General features: G+C 38.6%; 1 protein-coding gene across 1 annotated transcript; it reads left to right on the top strand.

The window, feature by feature from the left end:
* Positions 1 to 9,583: 9,583 nt before the first annotated feature.
* LOC101664209 (olfactory receptor 56B1) lies at positions 9,584 to 10,543 on the top strand. The gene has a single exon (XM_004717099.1). The coding sequence runs from the start codon at positions 9,584 to 9,586 to the stop codon at positions 10,541 to 10,543; it is 960 nt and encodes a 319-aa protein (XP_004717156.1).
* Positions 10,544 to 10,886: the final 343 nt, after the last annotated feature.

Genomic DNA, 10,886 nt, shown 5'->3' with positions numbered 1-10,886 from the left:
GAGAGACAAGAAAGGCAAGGCTCACCAAGCCATTTATCTCTCTGCCCTTCAGTGAATCCCACTTGTGTTTATCAGCCAGGCTGGCACAATAAACTATCTCAAGGACCAATGTCCTTCTACTACCAAAATACTTAACATATAAATAAATGTGCATAGCACTATTTTATAGGGAGATTTTCTGTGCATTTTCAGTGAATAACCCAGGTAATCCTTAAATTAATTTATTCTTCATATAATGCTAAAAGTTGCAATTTTGCATACCACACTTTATCAACTGAATTACCATTTCACACTTGAAATTGACCATCTGGCTAGCACACAAATGCTACACCCCAACTATGGAATAATTCAGTACTATTCATTGTATGTTGTTTAATGTACATTGCCCTGCTGGACAAAGCATGTTTGTAAGGAGAACGTGTCATTTGAACTTGGATCTTAGTGCTACATGGATATGCTTTTTCCTATCGCATGATTTGCGATGATAAACTGTTACCCTGCTCAATCTCCTTACATAGCTCTCATTCATCATGCCTTTTATGCAACATTGTCAAATCCACAAAAAAATTGGCAATGACCTACTTAACTTCTAATTTCTTATACTAAGTTTTGACATCTACTGGTTGTTATTGTACCCACATATTTATTATTGATTTGTTTTGTCTGCTGAAGTAAGTCTCAACATATGTTTTTAATTTCAGTGACTTCCACCTCCTCAGGAAGCTTAGGCCATCACTTACCTCTCAGTTTTCTTGTGTTTATATCCTACTTGAGTTGATCAGCTCTTTAACCCAACAGTAAAACTTCCCTTGAACTTTGTGGACTGTTAAAATATTGAAAGAAATTTAAAATTTATTAAGATTGATTAATGATTATAATAATTATCTATATCAATATATGCACTTACCAGCCTCTTACTACATAACACACGTCAATAGACCTGTTTGCTTGCTTATTTATTTGTTTGTTTGCTTGCTGATACACACTGTAAGAGTTAAGATTTTTTGTCCACTGGTGTGAACCTGGAATCTCAGTGGTTTGGCAGTTAAGATCTAGTGATTTCCCACAATGAGATACCTGTGAAGGTACGGGCTACTTCCAAGATACATGGGCGCTATGGAAACGCCTGCTTGCATTTCCTTGGTCTGGACCTGCGTCTGGCTCATTGAGTTCCACTTCTTTGGACTTCTGCCAGTGGCCTGCTATTTTGCCTGCCAATTCTGGGAGTTATCAGCAGCCTTCAGTCTTAATCTGACAACTTTGAATTCATTTGCCACCACAATCAGACACATGACTTGCCAACCTAAGATTCATTTGTCTCTACAGCCAGAATCCTGAACTGCTCACCTTGCTACATTCACTTTGTCGCCAGAAGCCCATCAGCTGACCAATAAACCTTGGGTTCTGCCCCAGATGAACCTTGAAGCAACTTGAGTCAGGTGAAGCCCCCAGCCTGCTATCTGACCCACAGATATGGAGCTTGCCCATCTCTACAACTGTGTGAGCTATTTCCATGATACAAACCTGTACGCATGTATACACTGCATTACTTTTGCTTCTCTAGGGAGCCCAGACAGCCCAAGACACAAACTGAAATAAATTATTGTTCCTGAAAAGTCATCTATAATTTCCATGAGGCTGATTCCATAAAATAATTTAAATTTCATCTTATTTGTCATGAATTAACTAACATTACACATTCTACTTCTTTACTTCTTTGAAAACAACTATCTCTTTTTTTATAACTAAGGCTGTATATATATCCATATATACATATATATCCATATTTACTTGGTCTTTAAATGTCAAAGTCTTCAAAGTTCAGTTTCAGGCTCTTAGTCCTTTCTCTCTGTATTCACATGCAAGAAAAGTGTATCTCTATCAATCACAGGAATAACATATTTAAGTGATTTTTCAAATAATATGTGATAACTCCAATATATGCTTTTTCACAAATTGCCCTTTTACTCTCTGGAACTATTTCCCCCCATACTTTTCTGGATGCTTCAAAGTCCCCTCATGGTCATTATGGCCTCACCTGGATTTATTTTCTACATTTGTGAGACTGGCTCTTATTTTGGTTGCTGTTAGGTGCCCTTGGTCAGTTCTGACTCCTAGTGACCTTATGTATAATAGACCAAACTCTACCGATTCCTGTGATATGCTTACAATTATTGTCATGTGTGAGCCTGTTTTTCCAGCCACTGTATCGATCCATTTTGTTGAGAGGGTTCCTCTTTTTCATTGACCTTGTATTTTACCTAGCATGGAATGATACCATATTCTATCACATACCATATTCTACACTCCTTGCTCTTTTTTAATATTAATCTGTGCAAAAGAATATTCTAAGTGCCCATAGTAGTGTTCATTACACCCATAGCTACAAGAATTAGATGGAATTATGCTTGTAATAAAAGTGAAGAATATTATATATGAGGATGACAATAAGGAAGCAATATGGAAATATCTTCAGTTCTACTGTTTTGTCAGGTATTATTTAATATTTTTTCATTAAATTTAAAGCTCTTATAGCAATCTAGTTTTGTGTATCTCTTTTATTGTTCTTATTTAAGTATTACCTCTATGAAATAATAAACCACCTTTCAGTATATCCTTTTTATATACTTAAAATGGTCATTATGGGATCAAAATTGTTCTTAAATTATTTGAATTTTAACACTGCAAAAACCTCATTCCCACCACTTGACTGCAACTTGCATGAAGATAGGGATCACAACTGTTTCACTTATCTTTTATGTCCACAGTAGGAGCTCAATATATATGTGGAATGAACATTTTTCCTTCAAAGGTAGCTCTTAAAGGTAGCTCAGAAATGAGAATGCTCTTACATTTGGGAGGAATGAATAATTCAAGCACGATAGTAAACTTGCCCACACATTTCATGCTCATCTTGGTTTCATGAAAGAAGACGTTTTTCTACCTCCTGAAGCTTTTAGGACACAACAGAAGACCTGAAGCTGCAATCAAGGCAACTCCGACTGAAGACAGTGTTACGCTTGTACGAGGAGAGCTGTGCTTCAGAGGGCTTTCAGGGGCTGATCTTCCACAAATTCATTGTAAGGCATTTCTTCCAAGGCACCCCTGGGTGGCCTTGAAAACTCTTTTTTTTTCTTCTGATTAGCAGGTGAACACATTTACTATTACTATTACCCTGGGACTTCATATGTTTCTAAATTACTCTCTATTTTAGTCTTCTGAGATTTGGCAATCTGGAAATTGAGCTTTCTCTATGATCCCTTCTCTGTGCAAGTCTCTGAGGGCGGTCTATTGTGTTTGGATCACTGTGCATCTTACTATTTCCTATAAATTATCGAAGCCCGTGATTTCTGTGCTCTGCTCCAACTGAGAACACGTCTCATTCCTATGTGAAAGCCTCTTTCTTTGGAGGGTTTATTTTTTGTGGTTTTTTCCCTAGTAGGAAAGCCGCGCTATGGCCAGCTTCTCAAACAGCAGTACCACAGACTGCTCATGGGCACAGTAAGTACTAAAATGTTACCTCCTTGACTACATCACACAACCTGCAGTGGTGCATCCTACGTCTCTCCTCATGGAGTTTGGCACCGTCCTGCCATAGCCTGTTGCAACTCTCTGTGTAGCGGGGCATGGAGGCTTGGAGAGCCCTGGCTGTGCGCTATAAGTAAAATTAGAAATTATCAGGGTCATACTACATTCTAGATGTTACCTCATTTATAGAACACCCGATCATGGTTATTTAGCCTTCATTGGATTACCCCCAAGATGAGTATATTCACTGCGTAAATGTTAAAAAATTAAAAAACAAATATTGTCACTGTGTAAACTCAAACCAAATCCCCCTCCCTACAATATCACACAAATATTATTTCATGAATAACATTTGCTAGAAGATGGAGAAAGCATGAATAATATAAGGCCATGTGCTTGATAGTATGTGTAGAAATTAATGAGAGTTTGGGAAAATATCAAGGCTTGTGTAGTGAAATGGGTTACATATTTCTATGACTGTAGTGACTAAACAATTGTGCTAAACTCTTTAAGAATTCCCATCTAAATGCCCAAGTAATAGTATTTGTATCTCCAGGACTGTGCTAGTCATTTGATATATTTTGCTATGGGTATATTTAGATGCTCTTACTGTTCCTCAAATTATATCCATCATTAAACAAGGACATTTAATCCCATCAGTAGGGGTGTATGTTTATTCAAACCGAGGCAGCAAAAAATGCCTGAAAGGAAATGCATCCAGCTGTTAATATGAATATTATTGTTGATATTATGGGAGACATTTACTTTTTGTTTTCTATATTTAAAAGTAATTTTACAAATAATAAACCCATAGAATGTAATTAAAATTGTTCATAATCCTACTTCTAAATGCCATATTAAAACATTGGTACACATTTTCCAAACTTGTTTTTATTTTTCCCTTCATAACAAACCCCAATACCTTCCACTGTTAAAAATATTGACTGAATTCCTTCAAAAATCCATAACTTTTGCTAGTTGCAAGAATTATGATATGTGCAATGTGGATGAAATACAAGGATGTTTATAACAAGAAATGATACTCAGTGAGTTTGTACTATATCTGATTTCCTTAGACGGCATATGGTAGATTCAACTTCTATTTAAAGGAAAGTGTAAATACATCAGGGCATTTGAAACAAGAGGGCAACAATATTAGAATAATTAGATTGCTGGCAAAAAGAAAAATGCTTTGGGAAATCAGAGACAATCATGACCAGACCATATTAGAGATATTTAAGGTGTGAATTCCATCAAAAACAGCAGTTATGAAGAGAAGGTGTATGCAAATTAAGTAAAAGAAAGAATCAAGAGCCGAGGAAAATCAAATACCCTGAGGTATTTATACTTTTCTTGAAATAAAAGTTGAAGTTCAATAGTTGCCTTTTGTGTCACTGAAATAAAGGGCAATTGCAAAATTCATTCATGTAAGCTCCATTTAAAAAAACAATCATTTTATTGGGGGCTCGTACAACTTTTATCACAATCCATACATACATCCATTGTGTCAAGCATATTTGTACATTTGTTGCCATCATCATTCTCAAAACATTTGTTTTCTTCTTGATCCCTTGATATCAGCTCCTCATTTTCCCCACTCTTTCCCCTCTCCTCCCTACCTCAGGAACCCTTGATAATTTATAAATTATTATTATTTTGTCATATCTTACACTGTCCGACGTCTCCCTTCACCAACCTCTCTGTTGTCCATCCCCCAAGGAGGAGGTTATTTGCAGATCCTTATAATCGGTTCCCCTTTTCTACCCCATCTTCCCTCCTCCTTCCAGGTATCGCCACTCTCACCACTGGCCCTGAAGGGGTGATCTGTCCTGGATTCCCTGTGTTTCTAATTCCTATCTGTACCAATGTACATCCTCTGATCTAATCAGATTTGTAAGGTAGAATTGGGATCATGAGAGTGGGGGGAGGAAGCATTTAAGGACTAGAGGAAAGTTGTATGTTTCATCATTGTTACCCTGTCCTCTGAATGGCTCATCTCCTCCAGTGACCCTTCAGTAATGGGGTGTCCAGTTGCCTACAGATGGGCTTTGATTCTCCACTCTGGACTCACCCTCATTTACACTGATATGATTTTTTGTTCTTTGATGCCTGATACCTCATCCCTTTGACACCTCATGGTCACAAAGGCTAGTGTGCTTCTTCCACGTGGGCATTATTACTTCTGAGCTAGATGGCTGCTTGTTTATTTTCAAACCTGTAAGATCCCGGATGCTATATCTTTTGAGAGCTGGGCACCATCAGCTTTCTTCAGCACATTTGCTTATGTACACATTTGTCTTCAGTGATCATATCGGGAAGGTGTGAAACTACTGATATGATTTTTTTGTCCTTTGATGTCTGATACCTAGTCCCTTCTACACCTCATGGTCACACATGCTGGTGTGCTTATTCCATGTGTGCTTTGATGCTTCTGAGCTAGATTGCTACTTGTTTACCTGCAAGCCTTCAAGACCCCAGATGCTATATCTTTTGAGAGCCGGGCACCATCAGCTCTCTTAACCACATTTGCTTATGCACACATTTGTCTTCAGCGATAATATCGGGAAGGTTTGCTTCATGGAATGCTAATAGAACAAAGTGTTCTTGCATTGAGCAAGTACTTGAGTGGAGGTCCAATGTCCATCTGCTGCCTTAATACTAAACCTATAAATATATGCAAGTAGATCTATTTCCCCACCATCCTATATACATATATTTACATATGTATGAAAGCTCCATTTTAATTTCTATCACCAAGATCATATTCTCCAACTACCATTTCTTCTTTTTTGGTTCCACGTTTTGCATTCTAATCACAATAATTATCAGTGCATCTTGATTGTATGTTTGATCAGTTCCAGATGGAAGACCTCGATAGAATTTTCCAGTTTCTGAATTTTTAGCTTTAGTGATTGGTGTGTAAATTTGAATAGTGGTTGCATTGATTGGATTTCCATGTATGTGGAGACCCATCATCCTATCACAGACAGCATTGCATTTAAAAGCAGATCTCGAGATGTCCTTTTTGACAATGAATGCAACACTGTTGTCTTGAATTGGTCATTCCTGGTTCAGTACTACGAACACTCTCCCCACGGTCACCTCATCAACACTGACTGCCACCAGCCCGAAGGGACAGGATAAAACTGCCCCTGTGAGTTTTTGAGACTGTAGCTGTTTACAAGAAAGAAAGCCCCTTCTTTCTTTTGGGGAGCAGCTGATGGATTTGAACCCCCAACCTTGCTACTTGCAGCCTAAAAAGTAACTATTACACCACCAGAGCATAGTAAAATACATAATTTTCTAATTTAAACCTGCCTGATCAAGTCCGTTTCAGCTCACTAACACAGAATATTCATCTTTCTGCATTCCATTTCATTGTTGACAACTTCCAATATTCCTAGATTGAAACTTTGCTCATACCAATTTCTGGTGATTAATTTCATTAGTTATGCCTAAATTCTTTTGTTATTGTTGTTGTTGTTTGTTTGTTTTGAGGAGACCTGCTTATTTATTAATGACAGAAAAAAGAATCCATCAATGAGCCCATTATATCTTTTTCCGCCTACAATTAAATCCCCCCCAAACCAAACTTACTGCCACCATACTGACTCAGCGCGACCCTATAGAACAGGGTAGAACTGCCCCACAGTCTTACTCCTATGCTCTTTAGCTACTTACTCTAAGACTCCACTCTGAAACCCAGAAGCAGACTTGCTGAGGTCCATCGCAGTCTGTTGTTGCTGCTGTTTGGTGCTGTAGAGTTGGTTCCCACTCACGGCAACGCTGCGCGCAACAGAACGCAATACTGCCGAGTCCTGTGCCTTCCTTAACATCGTCCTTCTGTTTGCGTTATTATTTGCAGCCACTGTGCCAGTCCATCTCCTTGGTAGTCTGCCTCTTTTTTGCTGACGTGTTTTCCCAGGCCTGGTGTCTCCTTCTTCAGGACTGGTCCCTATGAACTGCATCAGAAGAAGTCTTGCCATCTTCGCTCTAGGGAGCATTCCATCGGTAGTTATTCTTCTGGCCCAAACCCAAACCAAATTCAGTGTGATTGAGTCCATGCTGACGCACAGAGACTCCCTGTGGTTTTCTGAGACTGTAACTGCTTCCTAGAATAGAAAGCCCAGTCTTTCTCCCATGGAGTTGCTGGTGGTTTAGAACTGCCAACCATGAGGATTACAGGCCAACATGGAACCGCTACACCACCAGGGCTCCAGGAAACCCATGGCAGACTCAATATTCTTCACCCACATCAAAGTTCAAAGGCATCAAACCTTCTGCAGCCTTCTTTATTCATTGTCCAGCTTTGGTATGCATATGAGGTGAAAAAAATAGCTTGTCTTCAGTCAGGTGCATCTTATCCCGCAAAGTGATATCTTTGATCTCTAACATTTTACAAAGGTCTTTGAAGGCAGATTTGTCCAAATGCATCATTTGATTTCTTGACTGTTGTTTCCAAGGGCACTGATTGTGTATACAAGGAACGTAAAATCCTTGCAAAATTTAATATTTTCTCGACTTACCATGAAGTTATAGAAGTTGTAGGTCTAGTGGTGAAGATTTGTTTTTACATTGAGTTGTAATACATTCTGAAGGTTGTAATGCCCTTACCATATATTGATTCAAGTTGTTTTAGCTTTAATCAAGCAAATTTTTTCATTAGTATATTACACGTTGTTCATGAGCCTTTCTCCAAATCTCATGCTGGGTTCTTCTTCCTATATCCCAACTTCTCTGATTACTGGAGAGCACAGAGGCTGAAAGTATGGTGAAAGGATATGCCTGTGACACACACGTTTCCTGATTTATAATTCAATATCCTTTTATTCTGTTTGATTGATAATCTCTTGTCTTATATACAGGTCTGCATAGCCACAATGAATTACTCATTCTCCTCAATATTATCCATAGCTTGTTATGATGCACACAGTCAAATACCTTTGTCAATACAACACTAATAAACATCTTTCTGCTTTCAGCCAAGATCTACTTGAAGTCAGCAATGATATGCAATTCTAGGACCTTCTCTGAATCCAGCTGAAATTTCTGGCAATGCTCTGTGATATAAACCTACAACGGTTTTGGCATTACCTTCAGCAGATGTTATTTTTGTGTGTGATATTAATAATATCATATGATGATCGCCACATTCTTTTGGGACGCCTTCTTTATAATGTGGATAATGTGGTCAGTCGGTAGGCAAGTAGCTGTCTTCCTAAAGCTTTTGCACAGAGGAGTGAGCACCTCCAGATCTTCATCTGTTTGAGGAAACATTTCAATATATATTTTGCAAATTACTGGATGCTTGTTTTTTGCTAAAACCTTCCGTGGAGCTTGGACATCTTCCTTCCTTCAAAACCACCTCCTTAAATTAAATCAAATTAAATCCAGCAAGGATCATTCTTTCATTCAAGCTGTTCTTTCGAGACTGCTTAGAAGTCCACACAAAGAAGAAAATCAAATAAAAATGCTCTCTCTGCTCTCTGCAATGAGCTACAAGGTTTACACTCTTTAAAAGACTGTGATATCAAAATTTTGCAACTCAACATAAAACATTAACAGACATCTATTTCACTTGGTGTGGTTGAGCAACAAACTTTAATCTTCTATATATCAGTAATTAAAAATGTATATAACGTTTAATAAAAATTGAAGTCAAGTAAGTTTGAGCCAAAATGAGGAAAACAAACACGGTGAATTGACATCACAAAATCTCTCAAGGGACTGAATAACAGTTTAGGAAAAAATTAATAAAATCTTATATCTTGCAGTGGGCCTAACTTGGGATAATAGAGAGGAGTACCTCTCAATCTTTGAAATCCATAAAAACATTTACCAGCATAATGCACACTGGTAATTACTACTTGAAAATGTACCTTTTTCTAGTGAAGTCCTAGAACTTCCTTGAGATATCTTTAACTACTATAAGAGATTGACTCCAGATTGTTTTTTATAGCATAAAAATACACTAAGTGGAGACAATTTTTCAATTTTTCCTATGTTGTTTATTCTCAGAAGCAGCAACTGAATTTTGTTTGTCCCTTCGGGAAATATGTCTGCAGCTCTCAAACTATCCAACAGTTCTAAATTGCAGGTTTCAGAGTTCATCTTGATGGGAATTCCAGGCATTCACAACTGGCAGCACTGGCTTTCTTTGCCCTTGGCACCACTCTACCTTGTGGCAATTGGTGCCAACCTCCTCATTCTCATCACCATCTGCCAGGACTCTGCTCTGCAACAACCCATGTACTATTTCCTAGGCATCCTTTCTGTAGTAGACATGGGCCTGGCCACCACCATCGTGCCCAAGATTCTGGCCATCTTCTGGTTTAACTCTAATGCCATTAGTCTCCCTGAGTGTTTTGCTCAGATCTATGCCATTCACTGCTTTGTTGGCATGGAGTCTGGTATTTTCCTTTGCATGGCTTTTGATAGGTATGTAGCTATTTGCCATCCTCTTCGCTACCCAGCCATCGTGACCAATACCTTCGTCATAAAAGTTACCTTGTTCATGGTGCTCAGAAATGGCTTCTTAGTCATCCCAGTGCCTGTTCTTGCGGCCCAGCGTAACTACTGCTCCAGGAACGAGATTGACCATTGCTTGTGCTCCAACCTTGGAGTCACAAGCCTGGCTTGTGATGACAGAAGGCCAAATAGTATTTGCCAATTAGTTCTGGCATGGGTTTGTATGGGGAGTGATCTCAGTCTTATTATATTGTCATATATATTGATCCTGCGCTCTGTACTTAGACTGAATTCAGCTGAAGCTGCATCGAAGGCTTTCAGCACGTGTAGCTCCCATCTCATCCTCATCCTTTTTTTCTACACAGTCATTGTTGTCATTTCAGTAACTCACCTGACAGAGACCAAGGCCACTCTAATCCCAGTTCTACTCAATGTACTACACAACATCATTCCCCCTGCCTTAAACCCCATGGTCTATGCACTTAGAACCAAAGAGCTAAGGGCAGGTTTCCAAAAGGTGCTTTTGGGGGGCTTTGGAGAGAAATAAGACATTAGAGACTTTGGGAAGCACACCTTCTATAGCTGCTTATAAATTGCATAGCAGGACTTCATTGAGGATGAAAAAATAAGCACTGCCCTTGAGATTGCTTTTACATTTCTCAAAAGAAATGGTGTTAGAAAAAATCTGCCATATGAGATCGAAAGGGGCACATTTGCTTAGAGAGTGATCAGAAGCAAGAAGGGATAGGACACAGAATCAAGTGTAGGAAACACAGGAACGAAGTGTTTTGAGTGCTGCTACATTGTGGAGATTGCAATCCTTGTCATGAGACCAAATGTTTATGAATTATTCAATGGAAAACGAATTCACATTGTGAGCTTCTGCCCAA

Source organism: Echinops telfairi, unplaced genomic scaffold (assembly GCF_000313985.2).
Source record: "Echinops telfairi isolate 266 unplaced genomic scaffold, ASM31398v2 ScPeMD7_41;HRSCAF=154, whole genome shotgun sequence".
Lineage (NCBI taxonomy): Eukaryota > Metazoa > Chordata > Mammalia > Afrosoricida > Tenrecidae > Echinops > Echinops telfairi.
Note: the sequence above shows the minus strand (reverse complement) of the source record. Positions and strands in the feature narration are given on the sequence as shown.

What these genes read in the sequence shown, in the direction of transcription:
- LOC101664209 (XM_004717099.1), top strand. Translation starts at nt 9,584, where the DNA reads ATGTCTGCAGCTCTCAAACTATCCAACAGTTCTAAATTGCAGGTTTCA.